The sequence below is a fragment of the Jaculus jaculus genome, chromosome 10 (genome assembly GCF_020740685.1).
Source record: "Jaculus jaculus isolate mJacJac1 chromosome 10, mJacJac1.mat.Y.cur, whole genome shotgun sequence".
In the NCBI taxonomy this organism is placed as follows: Eukaryota; Metazoa; Chordata; class Mammalia; order Rodentia; family Dipodidae; genus Jaculus; species Jaculus jaculus.
This window is the reverse complement of record NC_059111.1, coordinates 83,246,866-83,268,770: the sequence shown is the minus strand read 5'-3', so window position 1 is coordinate 83,268,770 and position 21,905 is coordinate 83,246,866. Positions and strand designations below refer to the sequence as shown.

The following is a 21,905-nucleotide window of genomic DNA, read 5'->3' as shown; positions in this document are numbered from 1 at the left end:
GCATTTTAACTTACTCTACAGTTTTTGGCTTTTTGCTGTTTATTGTTTAGTTTCCCCTTCAAATACCAAACATCACTTGTAATACCTGATATAATAATGTTTTATGTAAATAGTTTATACACTGCACTTTTTAAGGAAGTAATGCTTATATTGATTTGTTATAGGGTATTTTCCACATATTTTCAATCCATAGCTGATTGAATATGCAGATAGTTACAGAACATGCAAATAGGTTAAATTGACTATATACATGATCCTGACACAGGAGCATAGGGTGAAACATAGATAGATTTGGTACCTTGTTTAGGACCCCTGTGCTTTTAGAAGATAAATGCTATTAGAATTGTTATAACAAGTTAAATCCTCTAAAAGTTATGCAATGATTAAAACCAAGTCTACTATGTTTATTTTGAGAACCATTGTCTTTCTCCTCAGTTCCTGGTAGGTTGGCTCCTTATTCCATTTAGTATAACTTCAACCCATAGTTCACTGATAGGTGTGAAACTCCTCAAATTCAGTAGACTCAAATGCCTTTTATCCCTATTAAATCTGAAAGTTGGATTTCCTTTTATTCATGTCCCATTTAGTCCTGACTCATACTCCTGAGTCCATTCCTTTTGATGGTCTTCCTGACACAGTCAGTGGACACCGTTGCTTTCTCTAGGGTATTAGGCTATTTCCTGCCTACCTTCCACAACTATTGCTTTGACTGTAAACTTTATTTCCTCACATATGGATCATAAAAGGAGCTCCTTACTGGCTTCTTCCTTCCAACTGTACATATTTTGATGTTAGATGAACCTTATGCAAGCATCATCCTTCACTTTCCTAACCCTTCTTGAAGAGGAGATGACTCTTTGGAGAACATAGGCAGGCCACACTTTTTGATTAAGCTTCCGGCAGTGATGGCACTCAGTTGCCCATTTTGTTTTCTTATATTCATTTCCACCCAACAATTTTGTCTATACCTCATGTTCTAGGGTAACAGAGTGACTATCTGTCCATACAACAGTTTGTATTTTCTTGAATTTCAGTTTTACCACACATTACCCTGTTCACTTGTAATTCCTACCTCTTCCACAAAGCCTTTTCACCTTCGACCTCCATCATTCATCTAACAACCTGAGCATGTTTGTTAAATGTTGGGACAGAAAATTTTTCCTTCAAGAAATATAATTCCAATTGTGTCCTCTATCATGCATCTTAACCTGAGCATGGGATAAATTTTAATCTTTTCCTGTAAATTAAACAGCAATATATAATGTGTTTCCTATTGTGACCATTTATATATACTGAAGAACTTAAGACAAAATAGTGTGGTACTTGACTGTGTGTATGAGGCAGATGCATTGAAACATACCAAACATCAAGATTCACACTTTAATCCTACCACTTTGATGTCAACTGTGTGAGTGTAGGAAAATGGCTTTGTGATTTAGATTTTTTACGCCTAAAATGAGACAGTGATAAATCCTATTCCATTAGATTTTTAAAGGCTTAACTGAGATAATATTTATAGAAAGTTTGAGCAGTTCTTGGTACAAGTAAATGTTGAATAAGTTTAAAGAAAGAGACTTTGGAGTCATGATGAAGATAGTGTCCTTGAAAATATATTAATTTATTTTTACGTGTGTGTGTGCATGCACACATGTTTATGGGCATGCCTGGCTTTCTTGTAACTATGAAAAAAAAAAAAAAACAAACAGCTACTTGTACCACTTTTTGAGCTTGGCTTACATGGGTGGTTTAGGATTGAACTCAGGCCAGCAGACTATAGGAAGTGTATTTAACCACTGAGCTATTATCTCGGCCCTATGAAGCTAGAATTTGAATCCTTTCTTAGATGGTTCTGGGAAAGTGAACCTACCTGTGTAATTTTATTTAGCAGTAAACCCTCAACCACAGTTCTATTTAATATTCAATGTGAATGTAGACTGAACTGTTTTATTCTAGTAAATATCATTAGTAAATATTTGTTTGAAAATATTAGATAATTATTTTTGTCTAGAGATAAAATTTTAATACAAATAAAATACTAAACATTTAATGATATATGAAAGTTTATCAGGGTATCTGTGACATTTTAAGAGTGTGTGCATGTGTGTGTTTGTGTGTGCATGAATAATTAGATATACATATAGCTAGAGAATGGACATGCATGATCTCTAGGTTTACAAATTGCATGGTTTTTAATTTTAAGGTTAAATTTATTATGTTCTTGCTTTTGAACATTTTGATCCATTATTTAATACAGTTCAGTTCACTAAGAGTAATTTTATATCTAATTAACTAATTTGTCTTTTCCAAGTTTTAAGTATTCAGAGGAAAATGTGGTTTGGGAAATGAATTTTTAAGACTTAGAACTGTTGTACAAGACTGCATGAGAGAACTGCTACTTCTGAGTCAGATTTTTATGCATAATTTAAATGGCTGATATAAGGGAGTTCTCTACAAGCCTTGCATCTCACAGAGTGTTCCCTGATTCATTCATATATAACATCATACAGGGAATGCATGGCTCTCAGGAGCCTTGGAATAACTTAATTTTCTTGTATGAAATTACAAAGAAAACATTAGCTACTTTGTATTTGTTAGTGATCAACAGCAGGCAGGAAAGAGACTTTTGTTTTTGTTCTCATGAGGGGACTACTTCCTGGAAAATGAGTTGAATATATATATACATATATATATATATATATATATATATATATATACATATATATATATATATATATATATATATATATATACATATATATATATATATATATATATATATATATATATATATATATGGAGGGGGGTGGCGTTAGAGTCTGAATATCAGCGGTGTTATCCTTTGTATTAGTGGTTAAAATTGAGACAAATTCTTTGAACCCACCATCATAGGTGGGTGTGTTTCATTTCTATTGTCAAGATGTTGTGAAGTAAAAGAAAGTGCATCTACTGTAGTTGGAGGCAGAGGTCATAGTTACCTGAGAAGCCCAATAAAGCTGAGAATAGCAGATCATCAGAAAGTTTTTTGTTGTTGTTGCAAATATTTGGATCAGAGTTTTTTTCAGAAGATGTGGAGATGAAATGACAATACATGTAGGCAATGAGACTGGCTGCAGTGAGAATAAAGCCATGAACTGGGAAAATGTGGCATGCTTCACAATGAATCAGTTTATGTTGACACTACAAGTGCAATACGTTAGAAACATAGATTGGTACAAAATCCAGGAGAGTCCAAACACCAGCATCATTCTTTCTTATTGTAAGTCTTTATTCTCATTAATTTGCTTCACAATTCCTGTACTTCTATTAGCATTCCTTCCCACTTCTGAGATTTGCATTTAATAACAGTACTAAGAAGGATGTGCAGAAACCAGGGAACCATATAGAGGGCTGGGAGTAAAGATCAGTTCAGATTTACTTTAAGACCACTGTGAAATGCCTACAAGGAAAGGCTTTGTCTTCAATTGGAAGCTTAGAGCTGGAATTCATGAGACAAGCTAGAGCTGTCTGCTAGCTTGTGCCACTGCATGGAGAAGTGACCACAGCAGACATTCTGGTTAAAGGTGTGTGCTTATAAAGCGTGATCTTACTGCTTGGTTTCCCAGTACCCACATAAAGTCAGATGCACAGTGTGGGACATGCATCTGGTGTTCTTCTGCAGTAGCAACAAGTCTTGGTGTGTCCATAGTCACTCTCTCTGCCCTTTTTTGTTTTCTCTGCCAAATAGAAAACAGATTAATAATTAATTACAAAAGGAAATTATACAATAAAGAAAGGTGCTCAATACAGTGTTTGAAGGATCAGCATCTTGTTTGTGTTGATCATTGTTCATGAATGTATGATTTTAAATCACCAGGTTTATAAATGATATCAACAAAATGGAACAGCTAATTTATTCCAAGAAAAAAACTGAGTTTGCATCACAATACAAATATTACAACAAAGTAACAAAATACAATTCATTCCAAAACTGTGCCATAACATTGAGTGAAAATTCAGAGGAACTGAACCTAATAATTTTTTTTCCTTGCACTTGATAAGGTTAGCATATACAAAGGCATCATGACAGAGAAACAGAGCTACTAATTCTCCTTTTTGTGCTCAACCTGGTTCTAGAAAATAATTAATCATAGAGGGCAAGGATCTGCGCAGTGCTGTGATGGGCATACTTTAGAGTGATATGTTGAACTATGAATAAATTTAATGAATTCAAAGTTTTGATATTGATGGTGTTGAGAGCATCATGAGACTGATTACACAAGTTTTAAAAAGACCTACTGAGTGATATTTCGTAGTTATTTTTGCACTGTATGTATGTATGTTTTTTTTAAAATTTTCCTTTAAAATAATGGGTCTGCAATACATGCTTCTGGTCCTCCCAATGTCCTCAGCAGAATTAGATTTCCTACCTTCAGAACTTTGCCTTCTCCACAGAACAGGATTGAAATAAAGCAAGGGAGCCTAGGGTGTGAGAGTCACAAGTCAAAGCTCTGCACTATTTTTGTTTAGCTTTTTAAAATTTATTTGAGAGAGAAAGAAAGAAACAGATAGAGCAAGAGACAGAATATGGGTGTGCCAGAGTCTCCAGTCACCGCAAAGGAACTCCAGACATATGCCAACTTGTGCATCTGGCTTATTTGGGTCTTGGGGAATCCTAGCATGGTCATTTGGTTTTTCAGGCCAATGCCTTAAACATTAAGTCATTTCTTCAGTCATGGCTCTACCCTATTTTTAATTGTCTCATATTCACAAATATATATTGATCCCATTAACAAAAAATATATATTTTTATTCACACAGTACTTTCTTATGGCATTTGTCTTCTATTTTATAAACCATTTTTGTTGGTTTAAGCTTTTACTATAAATTACATGATTGTGAATGTTTGTGTTATGATTAAGAGTCTGTCTAATATATGCCTTTACAAAGAACTTAGTAAGTTCATGCTGATGTAGGACTGAGAAGGACATTTCTGTGTATTATCCCCACAACTTTTGAGTTAGCCATCCCTTAGAGAATTAAGGGGAATCTATGAAGTTAACACAATTCTCAGAGCGGTAGGGGAATGTATATATTTGCAAGATCTTGCTTATAACTTTAACAGTATGAGAGATTCTTAAAGATCCATGTTAAGATATTCCAAGCCTAGAGAATTTGGATGTGAATACAGTAATTACCCTAGAAATTGAGAAATGTGGGGCTGGAGACATAACTTAGCATTTAAGGCATTTGCCTGCAAAGCATAAAGACCAAGGTTTGATTCCCCAATACCCATGATAGCCAGATGCAAAAGATGGCACATGCATCTGGAATTCGTTTACAGTGGCTGGAGGCCCTGAAATGCCCTCTTTCATCCTTCCTTCCTTCCCTCCGTCCATCCTTCCTTCCTCCCTCCCTCCTTCCCTCCCTTCCCCACTCCTCCCCTCTCTCCTTCTCTCAAATAAAGAAAAAAAAATGAAGAAAAGGAAAGTAAAAGTCCACATACTTAATAAATATTTGTCAAGCCAGTGAAATATTTTGAAATGTAAAACTTCAGAAGGATCTGTGTAATGGAGACTAGAGCTGCTAAGAGATTAAAGACACTTTGGTGCATTTTTTATTGTTGGGGTTGAATGATCCTCTTTAGAGGGCCTATTCTTTGTGCTAGAGAAGGCATCTGTGAGTTTTGTAATCTTTTGTAATATAAAGTATATAGAATCATGAATTAAAAGAAAATGAAATTAAGAACATATGTGCATTGGTGAAATCAAATCTGCCTGTGAACCTGCTGCCACTCTGGAGTTCCTGTGAGTTTTCTCAGAGCCATGTGTAGCAGTAGTTTGGCTGCATCAACATCTTCAAGTCCTACTTCTGTAAGGCAGGCTTCTCTTTCTTTTCTTACCATCTTACCTCCTTTTTCATTTTTGTATGTGCAAAACCACTTGTTTCAGAATTCAGAGAAAACATGCTGTTGTCACTTGTGTTCATATTTCTTTTTGTTATATAACAACATTTGAGGTTGAATTGGCAAGATGAAATATGTTTGTGGCTGGAAAAGTATGTGCATAGACACAAACATACATGCTCCTGTGAAGAAAGATTTGTCCAAGCAGAGTTTGGATTTATTTTAACATAATTTTAGGTGGATTTGATTTGGACAATGAAGGAGAGAAGTCAAAGAGACTTGGGTTTGTAGCTTGAGTATCTAGGAAGGTGACATGACAGTTATGGAATGGCATTAGTTCTAAATACATAAAGGTCCAAAAGTTAATCCATCCTGGGCTTAAGCTCAGTGTCTTTCCTTCTTCATGCAAATTGACCTGCTGTGTAGACAGTTGGGAGTATATTTCTCAAGCCCCATGGGAAAGGACCTTAGAGGTTGTACATCTGGTTGTGGGTGTGAGTGTTTAGGAAGCACTCATTAAGTGACCTTTCAGATTGCCAAGAGGTCAGCAGTCTCAGAGCTGAAGCTCTCCAGTGTTAATCAATGCTGTGTTCTCCTGGGAGCATATCTCATTTTGTAATAGAAATTATAATAAAATCCTGTCTTCCTTAGTAGAATATATTTTTCAACATTTGTCAAGGTGAAGCTCATCATTAAAACAAACTGACAAGAGGTTGACTAGAGGATGGTAGTCATGGTTGCCATGAGGGACTGCTGTGGTGTTAGAACTGTTCAGTGTCTTAATAGTGGTATTATAGTACTGAACTGTACAGGACTTATTCCTGAGGTTATCCGGATGAGATGGATGATTTTGTCACAGCCTGTATTCTGGTTGTGATTTAATACTATAATTTTATAAGATATTGTTATCATTGGGGTAGCTTGTAGAATGTGCAGTGTATATCTACTTCTTGTATCTACCTATGAAAAGACAATTACTTCAACTGAACATGTGTTTCTTTAAGCACAGGTTAGAGCCTGGCATGGTGGTGCATGCTTTTAATCCTAACATTTGGGAGGCAGAGGTAGGATGATTGCTATGAATTTGAGGCTACCCTGAGATAAAATAGTGAATTCCAGGTCAGCCTGGGCTAGCAGCCACAGTGATTATGGAGTCTATAAGATCAAAATAGTAGAATATATTGTCAGTCAATAAAATGGTACTTTAATAATTTAATGCTAGTAAAAACTTACTATTAAATGAAGTAATACTTTTCAGAGTACAAAGAAAATGATGATTCATTATTTGGTATCTTTTCCTTGCAAAAAGAACAAAAGAAGAATCTACAGACCTGGAAATACTTATGGCTGAGCTTTCTGGAGAGACAATACAGGGCTAAGAAAAACTAATTGTGGTTCATTTCTTCCTCTAGAAACAAAGACTTCTTGGCTTATAGTTGTTATGAACACATTAGGTAAAGAATTATGGTAATAAGAGTTCTTAGTAAATTCAGCTATTGAATTCTACAGATTTATTAACTTTTGTGAACAAAACCTGATGAGAAAATAATTTAATTGGACTACAGTGTAACTAAACAGACTCATGAAGTATCTTCTCAATAAGTATCTATGAAAATTTATTAAATGTTTTTGAGTCATTTAGCCTTTGCTTTGCATGTCTCTGTTATCACATACACATACATACATTTCACTTTGTATATCACTGTGATATCACTTCCACACACATACATTTCCCCTTTGTCTGTCACATGTTATCATGTGCACATATATATCTCTGTTTTATGTTTCAGCTTGATAATGCTGATGAGCAAGCAGCACAGATCAGAAGAGAGCTAGATGGTCGGCTGCAGTTGGCAGAGAGAATGGCCAAGGTAAATTACTCAACACTGACATTCTGTACCACATTTCTTTTCTCTCTTGACGTTTGTGAGATGAAAGCATGTTTCATAACAGTAAAAATTCAAGCATAACTTAACATTCTCTCCTTTGCATTTATACTTCTTAATCCCAAACATCTGAATGCAGATTGCCTAAATGGAGCACACTATCTATTTTGTGTTTCCCTCCCTAATATGTGAAAGATTGAAACTCAAAGATACCTGTTTTTAATATTTAAAACAATACCTGAATTTCTATAAGTACTACACATAGAAGAGTTTTAGCATTTCACTGAACAAATTATAGAGAGAAATCTCCTTGTAAATCATATAATAAAGTCCAAACTATCCAACACCATTTTGGTAAGTAATGGTGGCAAGTAATATTTGATTGAATGATTAAATGCATAGAAGATATAATTTGAAATATCCAAGACAGAATCTGACTGATAAAGTATATTCTGTAAAATAGTTTCTAGTGATTTTACTTGCCCTAATCACTTTGATTCTGAGAACCCAAATATATTTCAAAGGAAAGCTATTAGTTCTTTTAATACTTAACGATTTTAGAGAAAATCGACATTAGCCATTTAAGCTATTTTTTTTTTCATTAGTTTGGTACTCAGTGAGTACAGTCAAGTTGGTACCATTGTTAGCCTCCTTCCTGTCCTTCCCTATCCACAGGGACCCTTCATGTTGGGGTATATGGGTCTTGCATTGTGGGATTAGCCATCAGTTATAGATAGGAGGAAATGTCTCTGTGTACTATGACCCAATGTGTGGCTCTAACACTGTTTCTGACCCCTCTTCCACAAATTTTCCTGAGCCACGTTGGGTTCATTTTAGGTTTGTTTCAGTGATGAGGTCTTGAGAGCCGCTGTCTCTGGATATCTGGTTTGGTAGGAGTTGATTGTTCTCTATGTCTATCCCCTTCACCCCTGTGCTGGTACTAGGTTCATGAAGAAAACAGCACTCTTGCTTGTTTCTCCAATTATTCTTAGTTTCAGCTGGGGACCTTTTGAGGTTTGATGGGGTGGTTCTGTCCTTAGGATCTGCATGTATCTAAAAAAGAGAAGTAGATTCTCTGACGGAGAGTAAAGCTAGCACAAAATAAATGCGATAACCATTATTTTTTGGAGAGAATTTAATAGGTGTAGGCCCTCTCCTAGCCCACGATTGGTGGAAGCTTGATAATGGAGAACAGGCTCATTTTTGGATATGGTTCTGACTTTATGACTCTTCCAAACCAAGTTAGCACATGAAAAGGTGTTTTGCAAACCTACTTTAACAGTCAATTTTTGTGCTTTTGCCAAGAAAATGTATATTTACAAACATATATGTAAAAAAATATGTGTGTTGATACTATGTCTGTTTAAATTTAAAAGCACTCAACAGATTGGTAAATTGGAGATAAAATAAGGAAATTAAAAAAAGAGAGATATTGGGCACCAGGGATGATAAGTGGTGAGAATAAAGCCAGTTATATAGAAGTAGTATCTCTGGGTGCCAAGAATGAATGCTATAGAATAAAGTTCACATAGAATTGAAACATTCAGCAGATCCCAGGGTGGCAATTGTAGATAAAAATCAAGCCATTTGAGCTTTTGGAAGCTTTGGAGATTAAACTCCTTCATGTGAAATGCTTTCTCTTCTGACCCAGCTGGAAGGGAAGCATACTTGCTTTTCTTATATATCTGAGACTAAGAAAGGACCTAGAAAGATGTGCCAGTCAGCACAGGGCAAGACATTGGCTTTGCACATGGCATTGTATTCTCCTTTCTTGTGTCTAAATGTACCCGAGAATGATGCCTGTTCATAAATTTGACTTGCTCCTCAATGGGCCTGACCTATACATGGATGCTTTCACAACTAGCTTTCATGATGTTTTGTATAGCTATAGTATAAAAAGAAATGCTTCAAGTGTGTTTTCAAATTCATATCTGCAGAGAATGCATTTTAATAATCCCTGGCCTGGGTCATCAGATAAAGTCAGCTACAAACAAAAGATTTCTCCCTGCAGCAGAGTGTTTGGGAAATGTAGAACTAGTAGTTTCGTCAGAGGTGTTGTTTCACAGGTGCCTAGTTCCAAAAACAGTTGTATGCAGTTACTCAAGCCCAAAATCTTGTCATGTTTGACTTCTTCCCTTTTCTCTTACCTAATGTAGAATTTTTCAGGAAATCCTTTTGTCTCTTTTTTCTTTTAAAGCAAAACCTCACTCTGTATCTTAGGCTGGTATAGAATTCGCTATGTAGCCCAGGCTGGCCTCAGATATAATAGTCCTATTTTAGCCTGTGGAGTGCTGTTATTGCAGACATGAACCTCTATTCCCTGCTGTGTCTCTTTGTTGGAAGTATTTCTAGAATGTGACTGGTGTTGCCATCTCATTCCATTAATACTTGCTTGTCACTTAGGTAATTGTTTCTTGTAGGTAATTCTCCTACCTTCTATGCTGCCCCTTCAACACAGCAGCCAGTGATTCTCTGCCATAAACCATGTGATAGTTGCCATGCCACTGAGAAGAAAGTGAAAGGTTATATAAGGCCTTTAAAGTGTTACATGATTGGCCTGTGGCCTTCTGACCTTATCCTTCATTAAGGACTGGCCCTTGCTAAAGCTACTTCAGCTCTTCAGCTCCTTGTTCTTTCTGTTTCAGGGTCTTTGCCCTGATTATGCCCCATCCTTTCAGCTATTCAACTAACATTAACAGTTTGTTCCCATATTAAGTAGTTTTTCCTAGAGAAAAGGAACCAGCAAGAGAAAGAATATAAAGAGATAAAAAATGAAAATGGTGTGTGTGTGTGTGTGTGTGTGTGTGTCTCGCAGATTTGGAAATAGAGGTAATAGATGGTATTGCAGTATTGAGTGAAAACTTCAGGGCTTCTGTGTTGTGGTTGAGGCAGAATTGCTGCTCCTTCAGGAAACCTGCTCCTGAGGTCTTCAACTTATTGAATAAGGTCCACCATGTGTAGGAAGGTATTGCATGATATTTCCTGGGAAGATGTGTACAAGTTCTTTTGCCCCCAAATAGAGCACTCATGATAACCAAAGAAATTATGCTAGCAAAGTCAAGTTTGGTGAACCAGTGAATTTTTACAGTAAATTTAAGAAACATAAAGGTAAAGTTTTTTCTCACAGAAGTGTAGTTGATCCCAAATCATCACTGAAGTCTCATCCAACATGGGACAAAATCTCCTCAAAGATATACAGATGGAGCCCCTCCTTCAGTGAGCCTTCCAACTCTCCTATACTCTAGTGCCTGTACAGAATGCAGACAGCTTGGTCAGAACTACATTCTGCTATGGGGTTATCCCAGTGCAAAGTAGTTGGCTTATTTATTTATTTATTTGAGAAATGAAGAGGCAGAGAGAGAGAGAGTAAGAGCATGCCAGGGCCTCCAGCCACTGCAAATGAACTCCAGATGCTTGCATCACCTTCTGCATCTGACTTATATGGGTCCTGGGGAATCAAACCAAGGTCCTTTGGCTTTGCAGGTAAGCCCCTTACCCACTAAGCCATCCCTCCAGCCCATAGCTGCTTATTTTTAATGTTATTAATCTCTTTCAAAATTACAACTGAAGTGGCTTTAGCCTCTGGGCCTAGGATTTTAAACTTGCTCCCATTTCTTTCCCAGATTTAACTTTAAATTTTTCATATCTTTCCACTTTATATTTTGATCTCTTTCATTATACATCTGAATTAGGGCAGATAAGAGAAGCCATGCAGCCAAGCATGGTGGCACATGCCTTTAATCCCAGCATTCAGAGGTGAGAGGGTCATCGTGAGTTCAAGGCCACCCTGAGACTACATAGTGAATACCAGGGTAACCTGGGCTAGAGTGAGACTCTACCTTGAGAAAGAGAGAGAGAGAGAGAGAGAGAGAGAGAGAGAGAGAGAGAGAGAGAGAGAGAGAGAAACGCCATGCTACCAATTCTGTATCAGTCTGCCGAGTATATTAGTGTATTACATTTAAATTCAACTTCACTCAAGTTCTTAAGACCTGGACAGAATATATCCAATTTCTTTGTTTGGATATCACATGAACTACCTCTAACCCAGTCTTAATAGAACCCTTTTTCTGCCCTCAAACCTCAGTAGTCAAGTCTACCTGGTCCACATTGCTTTCAAACTTCTGGTCTTCCAAAGTCCCACCAGAGTGGCTCATTAAGCCTTGCTTATATCCATACAAGGCTTCTCTAGTCCAAAGTTACAAATCCTTCCACAGTCCTCCCATGAAGCAGTCCTAGGATCACATGGCCAATTTTATTGCCACAGTGCCCTCACTTATTGGCACAGATTTTCTGTATTAGTTACATTCTCATTATGGGGACAAAATATCCAATCAGGACTAACATGAGGAATGAATAAAAGGATTTAATTTGGCTTACAGTTCCAGAGGTTAGAGTTCATCATGGCAGGAGCAAGAAGCTAAAATCACATTTTTACTTCAGTATGGCGAGAGAGAAGTGGGGTGATAGAAAGAGAAAGAGAGAGAAGGAGAGAGGTAAGAAGGGAGAAAAGGAAGGAGAACAGCAAGCAGGGTTGGGCTTTAATACCTAAGTGCTCACTCCCAGTGACACACTACCTCAAGCAAGATTCCACCTACTAAAAGGTTCCGCAACCTTTTCAAACAGGTGAGGACTAATGTTCAGACACATTAGCCTTTGGAGAGAGAGAGCATTATGGTCAAACCACCAGTGTCTTGACAGGAAAGCACAATGAAATACCCTAGCCAAATCATCACAAATGCTATCTACATACTCTCTTCTGTGCTTTTATGCTTAAAGCAATGTCCTCCGGAGCCCTCTGACCACTCACTGTGTTCCCTTTGTGACTTTTTCTCATTAGTTTGTAGCATGTTTCTACAATGTGAAATGACTTCTTTCTTCTTGTGATGTCTGTGTCCTCTCAATAAAATTTAGACTCTTAAGACAAGAGGGGATTTTTGCCCTTTTTCTTGATGGTATTCATTTTCTGAGCTTCAGATGATGTTCTTAAAAGAGCTTTAAAATTAGTACAAAAATATATAACTATGTTTCTTTGGGTTATTTCACTTTTTTTTTTTTACTTCTTTACCTGTATTGGAAAGAAAAAATGCAAATCAACTTGCTATCCAAAGGAAACCAAGAGATTTTATAGCTGAATAGTTATATGTTTTTCTTGGGGATAAACTAAATTATTTGACTGCAGCTTCCAAATACAGAGAAATGTTAAAAGGAGACTTAACAGTCTTCAAGAAAGTTATTAATGGAGAAATTTGATATCTATGAAAATATGCCACTTTAATATTGGTTATATGTAAATTATTATAAGTGGAATATTTGGAGGTTATATTGAAAGGAGGAAAACAGGTGGCCAGGGACTCTGGGACTGTTTCCTTAGATGGTGCCAGATGTTCCTGCCAATTCGATGAATGAACTATTGTAAGCAAGTCAGGGACAATGCAGGTTACTGCGAGCAGTCTGGATGCATTCCAGTCATGCCAGCAAGGCAGATTTCTTAGGTGAGGTTTGGAATGATACTGAGGGATATAATGGTGAAGGCACTGATATTCAGCAATTATTTGAAAGATGACCTATATACCTTAATCCTCTAGCCTTTGTTTACATTGTGGGACATGTTTTATTGCATTTGTTGCCATAAAGGTGTATTTCCTGTACTTGTAAGACAAAAAAGACCAAGTCAAGTGCCAGGTTAGAAAACATTAAATGAGAAAGAAAAGGCTCGCCTTTGTTGTTTGTTGGGATATACATTGTTAGAATTTTCTGTAAGGAAAATTTGGTGCCCAATAAATGTTAGTACTTAGAATGTCCCTATAGCTGAGTAAAAACAACAGAAATTTGATAGCAGAAATAAAAGGATTAGATGTCAGTGTACATGTAATTCAACAAGAAATTAGAATCTCCCCAAATGATATTGTAAATCTTTTTCACATAACAATTTTATCATAACTTGGCCTTTTGCTTTTAACTTAAGTATCTCTATATCTTTAGTATATAACTGGATTATGACTATAAGAGGTCTTTGCATATTTGTGCAATGTGAAAATTAGCTAATTCTAGAAATATACCCATGTTATTATTCAGTACTATAGGGTTTTAGTTTGAATGCTTACATATGGTAAGTATACCTTCCCAACAATGCACATTCTTAGTTGGATAAAGCTAAAATGTTTTTTTTTTCTCTGACAAGCAAAGCAGTGTAAATGAATATTACAGAGGCTAATTAAGATTCATCTGTGCACTAAAACATCTCATACCTGCTTCTAGTTTGTTTTTCTATATGCATATCTTATAAAAATATGAAAACCGCTGGGCGCGGTGGCACACACCTTTAGTTGCAGCACTTGGGAGGCAGAGGTAGAATTGCCGTGAGTTCGAGGCCACTACGAGATTACCTAGTGAATTCCAGGGACCTGGGCTAGAGTGAGACCCTACCTCTAAAAACAAAAAAAAAAGGACTTCCGGTTAAGATGGCGGCGTAGGTACCACGCCAAAGCAGCCTAGGGGGGAAAAAGACCAAAAAACACAGCAAAATACACACTTTTACTAAAAAGTGAGGTGTATAGGAAATTGAGGCGGCAGCGGAGAAGTGGAAGAGTTATAGAGCATCCAGAGCCTGCACAGGCGGGAAAAGCGGCTCCGGGGCAGCTCGGCCAACCGCCGCAGCCGCGGCGCAGCAGAAAGCCACCGGACTCTCGGCTCGAGCCGCAGGACAAGCCAGGTGCGGGATTTTCCCCTCACACCGCGCTCTCCGCAACTCGGGTAACGTGAGGGGAGAGCGGCAGCGAGCAACGGAGGGAGGAGCAGACCGCGAGGTAGAAGCACACGTGGAGCAGCGATACAACCACAGCAGCCGCGGCTCCCTCCCCTCCCCCACCACCTGAACCCAGCTCCAGCGAACACAGCAGCGGCCCGGGACCGGCCACGCCAACTTGGGCTGACAGCAGGACCCAAGCAGGAGCAGAGTTCGGCAGCAACTTCAGCGGCCCGAGCAGCAGCGGACCCAGGAGCGGCAGCAGCGGCAGATCCCGCAGCAGCGGCTTCGGGGTGAGCAGCGGCAGTGGACACGGCAGTGGCAGCTTCAGCAGCGGTGGTGGCTCCGGTGGTGGCAGCTACAACAGCAGCAGAGGCATCAGCAGCGGCTCAGTTTGCCCCGTAGGAAAAGCAAGTGCCCAGCACCAGAAATCAGAACAGCAGCCCGACGACCCAGGCAGCAACTTGACTGAGACCACAATCACCCAAGGTAACTGGGATTGCACCAGGGAAGGGTCTCACTTGGTCACAAGCTGACTTGGAAACCTCAACAGACCAGAAATCTAAACCACTTTGTTGATAAAGGATCTGGTCATTATAATAACTACTCTTGCATACATACTTGGGGCTGTTTTTGATTGAATGTGTACAGTGTTTAGTTAAATTTTAGAATCTACCTGTATTTTATTCCACTCAGCCTGCTTGAATACTCCTATAGCAGGGAAACTCAACCCCTAAGAACATCATTGTAGATACTCTGAGAGTCTTAAGAGCCACACCTAATACCTTAAGGTCCTACCCTGAAAATATATTACATCAAATCAATTGATACAGCTAAGAATACACAGCTAGCTAGAAAATCCAAGCATTAACTTAACCCAAGATGCAAAAATATATACATTATAACACAAGAAACACTAAAAAGCAAGATGATATAAATCCACCTAAAAGTATTAATGCATCAGAAATGTCCTCCAGTGAGAAAGAGTTAGAGGAAATGCCTGAGAAAGAGTTCAAAAGAATAATTGTAAATATGTTCAAAGAGGTCAAAGAACACATGAAAACAATCAAAGAAGAAATCAAAGAGGAAATCAAAGGAATCAAAGAAGAGGCAGGACACCAATTTAATGAAATAAAGAAGGCAATACAAGACATAAATAGGGAAATAGAAATAATAAAGAAAAACCAGTCAGAATTACTAGCAATGAAGAACACAGTTAATGAATTAAAAAACTCTGTAGAAAATCTCACCAGTAGGATGGATGAGGGAGAGGACAGAATATCTAAGCTAGAAGACCAGGTGGTAGACCTAATGCAGTCCAACAAAGAGAAAGACAAACTTATAGAAAAGTATGAGTGGGAATTTCAAGATATTCGGGACACTATGAAAAGATCCAATATAAGAATTCAGGGCATAGTAGAAGGAGAAGAACTCCACTCCAGAGGCATAGTAGGCATCTTCAACAAAATCATAGAGGAAAATTTCCCCCAAATTGGGAAAGAGGTGCCAATACAGATACAGGAAGCCTTTAGAACCCCAGCCAGACAAAACCCAGAAAGAACCTCTCCTCACCACATTATACTCAAACTTCCAAACACACAAACCAAAGAAAAAATATTGAAAGAAGTTAGAGAGAAAAATCAAGTTACCTACAAAAGCAAGCCCATCAGGATTACAGCAGATTATTCAACACAAACTTTTAAAGCCAGAAGGGCTTGGTGTGATATATTCCAAGTTCTGAAAGATAACAACTGTCAACCAAGGTTACTTTATCCTGCAAAGTTATCCATTCAAATAGATGGAGAAATAAAGACATTCCATGACAAAAGCAGGTTAAAGGAGTATTTGAAGACAAAACCAGCTCTACAGAAAATACTTGATAGAATCCTCCATGCTGAACAAAAGGAAAAGCACACATATAAGGAACCTAGAAAAAACCAGCTATACTCAAATACCAGTTAACAGAAGAGAGCACAGGTAGAACCAGTAACACACACACACACACACACAAAAATGGCAAACATAAATACCCACCTTTCAATAATATCTCTTAATATCAACGGTCTCAATGCCCCAACGAAAAGACATAGATTTGCAGACTGGGTTAAAAAGCAGGATCCTACAATTTGTTGTCTCCAAGAAACTCACCTTTCTACAAAGGATAGACATTATCTTAGGGTGAAAGGTTGGAAGACGGTGTTTCAAGCAAATGGGCCTAGAAAACAAGCAGGGGTTGCTATCCTAATATCAGACAGGGTAGACTTTAGTCCGACGTTAGTCAAGAAAGATAAGGAAGGTCACTTTATATTGATTAAGGGCACACTCCAACAGGAGGACATTACAATCCTAAACATATATGCACCTAACATGGGGGCTCCCAAATTCGTCAAACAAATACTATTAGAACTAAGGTCACAGATAACACCAAACACAGTGGTGGTGGGTGACTTTAACACCCCACTCTCATCAATTGACAGGTCATCCATGGAAAGAATAAACAGAGAGGCATCTGGACTAAATGAGGTCATAGAAGGAATGGACCTAACAGATATATACAGGACATTTCATCCAAAGGCTGCAGAATATACATTCTTTTCAGCAGCACATGGAACATTCTCTAAAATAGACCATATATTAGGACACAAAGCAAATCTTAACAAATTCAGGAAAATTGAAATAATTCCTTGCATTCTATCTGACCACAATGGAATTAAACTACAAATCAGTAGCAAGAAAGGCTATAGAGCATACACAAAATCATGGAAACTAAACAATACACTACTAAATGATGAGTGGGTCAATGAAGAAATCAAAAAGGAAATCAAAAAATTTATAGAGTCAAATGATAATGAGAACACAACATACCAAAATCTCTGGGACACAATGAAGGCAGTTCTAAGAGGTAAATTTATAGCCTTAAGTGCCTATATTAAGAAATTAGAAAGGTCGCAAGTAAACGACCTAATGCTTCGCCTTAAAGCCTTGGAAAAAGAAGAACAAGGCAAACCAAAAATCAGTAGACGGGAAGAAATAATAAAGATTAGGGCAGAAATTAATGAAATAGAAACAAAAAGAACAATCCAAAGAATTAATGAAACAAAGAGTTGGTTCTTTGAAAGGATAAACAAGATTGATAAACCCTTAGCAAATCTGACCAAAAGAAAGAGAGAAGAGACACAAATTAATAAAATCAGAGATGAACAAGGTAACATCACAACAGATTCCAGAGAAATTCAAAAAATTATAGGGACATACTATAAAAGCATATACTCCACAAAGTATGAAAATCTGAAAGAAATGGATGATTTCCTTGATCTATATGACCTACCTAAATTAAATCAAAATGAGATTAATCACTTAAATAGACCTATAACAAACATGGAGATCTGAACAGTTATCAATAATCTCCCAACTAAAAAAAGCCCAGGCCCGGATGGATTCACTGCTGAATTTTACCAGACTTTTAAGGAAGAGCTAACACCATTGCTTCTTAAGCTTTTCCAGGAAATAGAAAAAGAAGGAATTCTACCAAACTCCTTCTATGAGGCCAGCATCACCCTGATACCAAAACCAGGCAAAGATAGAACAAAAAAAGAAAATTACAGACCAATCTCCCTCATGAACATAGATGCAAAAATTCTCAACAAAATATTGGCAAACAGAATACAAGAGTATATCAAAAAGATCATTCACCCTGACCAAGTAGGCTTTATCCCAGAGATGCAGGGATGGTTCAACATACGCAAATCTCTAAATGTAATACATTACATAAACGGGTTGAAGGACAAAAATCACATGATCATCTCATTAGATGCAGAGAAAGCATTTGACAAAATCCAACATCCCTTCATGATAAAAGTTCTACAGAGACTGGGAATAGAAGGAACATATCTCAATATAATAAAGGCTATTTATGACAAGCCTACAGCCAACATATTACTAAATGGGGAAAAACTGGAAGCTTTTCCACTAAAATCAGGAACAAGACAAGGGTGTCCACTGTCTCCACTTCTATTTAATATAGTTTTGGAAGTCTTAGCCATAGCAATAAGGCAAGAGACACACATAAAAGGGATACAAATTGGAAAGGAAGAAATCAAGTTATCATTATTTGCAGATGACATGATTCTATACATAAAGGACCCTAAAGACTCCTAGCAAGGTGTTGGAGCTGAACAAAACCTACAGCAATGTAGCAGGATACAAAATAAATACACAGAAATCAGTAGCCTTCGTATATGCTAACAACAAACACACAGAGGATGAAATCAGAGAATCACTCCCATTCACAATTGCATCAAAAAAAATAAAATACCTTGGAATAAACCTAACCAAGGAAGTAAAGAATCTATACAATGAGAACTTTAAAACACTCAAGCGAGAAATTGCAGAAGACACTAGAAAGTGGAGAAACATCCCTTGTTCCTGGATTGGAAGAATCAATATCGTGAAAATGGCAATCTTACCTAAAGCAATCTACACATTTAATGCAATACCTATCAAAATTCCAAAGGCTTTCTTCATGGAAATATAAAAAAACAATCCAAAAATTCATTTGGAATCACAAAAAACCTCGAATATCTAAAATAATACTGAGCAACAAAAAAGAGGCTGGTGGTATCACCATACCTGATTTTAACCTATACTACAGAACCATAGTAACAAAAACAGCATGGTACTGGCACAAAAACAGACATGTAGATCAGTGGAACAGAATAGAGGACCAGATGTAAGCCCAAGTAGCTATAGCCACCTGATATTCGATAAAAATGCCAAAAATACTCATTGGAGAAGAGACAGCCTCTTCAGCAAATGGTGTTTTGAAAACTGGATAAATATCTGCAGAAGGATGAAAATAGATTCTTCTCTCTCGCCATGCACAAGAATTAAGTCCAAATGGATTAAAGACCTTAACATCAGACCGGAAACTTTGAAACTGCTAGAGGAAAAAGTAGGGGAAACCCTTCAACATATTGGTCTTGGCAAAGACTTTCTGAATACAACCCCAATTGCTCAGGCAATAAAACCACAGATTAACCACTGGGACCTAATGAAATTACAAAGATTTTGCACCGCAAAGGACACAGTGAAAAAAGCAAAGAGACAACCTACAGAATGGGAAAAAATCTTCGCCAGGTATATATCTGATAGAGGATTAATATCTAGAATATACAAAGAACTCAAAAAGTTAACTAATAAGGAATCAAACAAGCCAATCAGAAAATGGGCTAAGGAGCTAAATAGAGAGTTCTCAAAGGAAGAAATACGAATGGCATATAAGCACCTAAAAAAATGTTCTACGTCACTAGTCATCAGGGAAATGCAGATTAAAACTACATTGAGATTCCATCTCACTCCTATCAGATTGGCCACCATCATGAAAACAAATGAACATAAATGTTGGCGCGGATGTGGAAAAAAAGGAACCCTTCTGCACTGCTGGTGGGAATGCAATCTGGTCCAGCCATTGTGGAAAACAGTGTGGAGGTTCCTAAAGCAGCTAGAGATTGATCTACCATATGACCCAGCTATAGCGCTCCTAGGCATATATCCATAGGACTCATCTCATTTCCTTAGAAGTACATGCTCAACCATGTTTATTGCTGCTCAATGTATAATAGCTGGGAAATGGAACCAGCCTAGATGTCCCTCAACAGATGAGTGGATAATGAAGATGTGGTTCATTTATACAATGGAGTTCTACTCAGCGGTAAAGAAAAATGAAGTTATGAAATTTGCAGAAAAATGGATGGACCTGGAAAGTATTATACTAAGTCAGGTAACCCAGGCCCAGAAAGCCAAGCGCCACATGTTCTCTCTCATATGGGGATCCTAGCTACAGGTGACTGGGCTTCTGCGTGAGAATGAAAATACTTAGTAGCAGAGGCCAGTAAGTTGAAAAGGAGACATAAAGGGTGGAGAAAGGAAGGGAGGAGGATACTTAATAGGTTGATATTGTATATATGTAATTACAATGATTGTAATGGGGAGGTAATATGATTGAGAATGGAATTTCAAACAGGAAAGTGTGGGGGTGGGGAGGGTGGGAATTACCATGGGATATATTTTATAATCATGGAAAATGTTAATAAAAATTAAAAAACAAAAAAAAAAACAAAACAAAAAAAAAGAAAAGAAAAGAAAACCCATTCACAGCATTATTCATTTCATGTAACAGTGATCTTCCATAAGCTATACCAAGGCAGTTTAGATACAATCAAGATTGCCAAAGCCTGAAATTTTTTAAGTACCTACAGATTATAATAAAGTAGACACATTATATGAACCATGCCATAATATCAATGCTTTCAAAGTCTGTACATCTTACTGTTTTTCTTGATAAAATTGAAATATGAGTGGTGTAACATTATTTTTTAAATTACTTTTAAGGAAAGAAGATTCCCCCAATTTATAGCAAAAGAAATGGAGAATATGTACATAGAAGAGTTGCGGGCCTCAGTGAACTTGCTAATGGCCAATTTGGAAAGTCTTCCTGTTTCGAAAGGTGGTCCAGAATTTAAATTACAAAAATTAAAACGTTCACAGAATTCTGCATTCTTGGACCTAGGAGATGAGAATGAGATTCAGCTGTCAAAGTCTGATGTGGTTCTGTCCTTTACCCTGGAGGTAAGTGGCTTTATCTTGACTTGCCTCAGGCAGCTTATGTGAGGCATCCCTTTAGTTTCTGTTGACCTTTGTGGTAAGCTTTAGAATGTAAAGTTGTATAATGTTTGAAAATGCTAATTTATTCTTCATTTAATGAGCCAAAATTTTGTATATACAAATAAAAGCAAGTTTTCTTTTAAACATAAGCTCAACATTGGAATTTAACAATAATAATAAATGATATAACTTTTTTGCCCGGGGGGGGGGGGGAGGGTTCTAAGGTAGGGATTCACTCTAACCCAGGCTAACCTGAAATTCACTAAGTAATCTCAGGGTGGCCTCCAACTCATGGCAGTCCTCCTATCTCTGCCTCCCAAATGCTGGGATTAAAGGCATGCACCATGACACCCAGCTGATATAACTTTTGATGGCCATCTTTAAGCCAGCCAAAATAATGTAAATTCATTGATAAAATATACATTAAACCCTTTTGGATGGAAGTAGGATGTAACATACAACTTACTTTCCTCTAATTTGAAAACTCCTTTCTGGCTTTGGATTAAATTTGTTTTTAATCTACCTTATCTGTGGAACCATTTTTCTAGAATTGAATCAGTTGTAATGCACAGTATTCATCACTCGAAATGATGAGGGGCACAGAATTCTCTTCCAGGACTTCCATTTTCATTATGAACATGGTAAACAAAAACAAGAACACATATCACTCACTTAAAACTGGCCCACAGAGCATGGGAGCTACACACCTTCTAGGCAAAGCTTGAGAATC

The 21,905-nt window shown here is 37.4% G+C and overlaps 1 protein-coding gene across 20 annotated transcripts in view; it reads left to right on the top strand.

Annotated features, from left to right (window-relative positions):
* Cadps2 (calcium dependent secretion activator 2) overlaps positions 1-21,905 on the top strand; it is a 586,012-nt gene that overhangs the window by 229,090 nt on the left and 335,017 nt on the right. For all 20 annotated transcript variants that reach the window (XM_004658596.2, XM_004658595.3, XM_004658593.2 and 17 more), the window contains exons 4-5: positions 7,672-7,752; positions 20,903-21,139. In XM_004658596.2, coding sequence (XP_004658653.1) covers positions 7,672-7,752; positions 20,903-21,139 — 318 coding nt within the window. The remainder of the gene's footprint in view (positions 1-7,671; positions 7,753-20,902; positions 21,140-21,905) is intronic.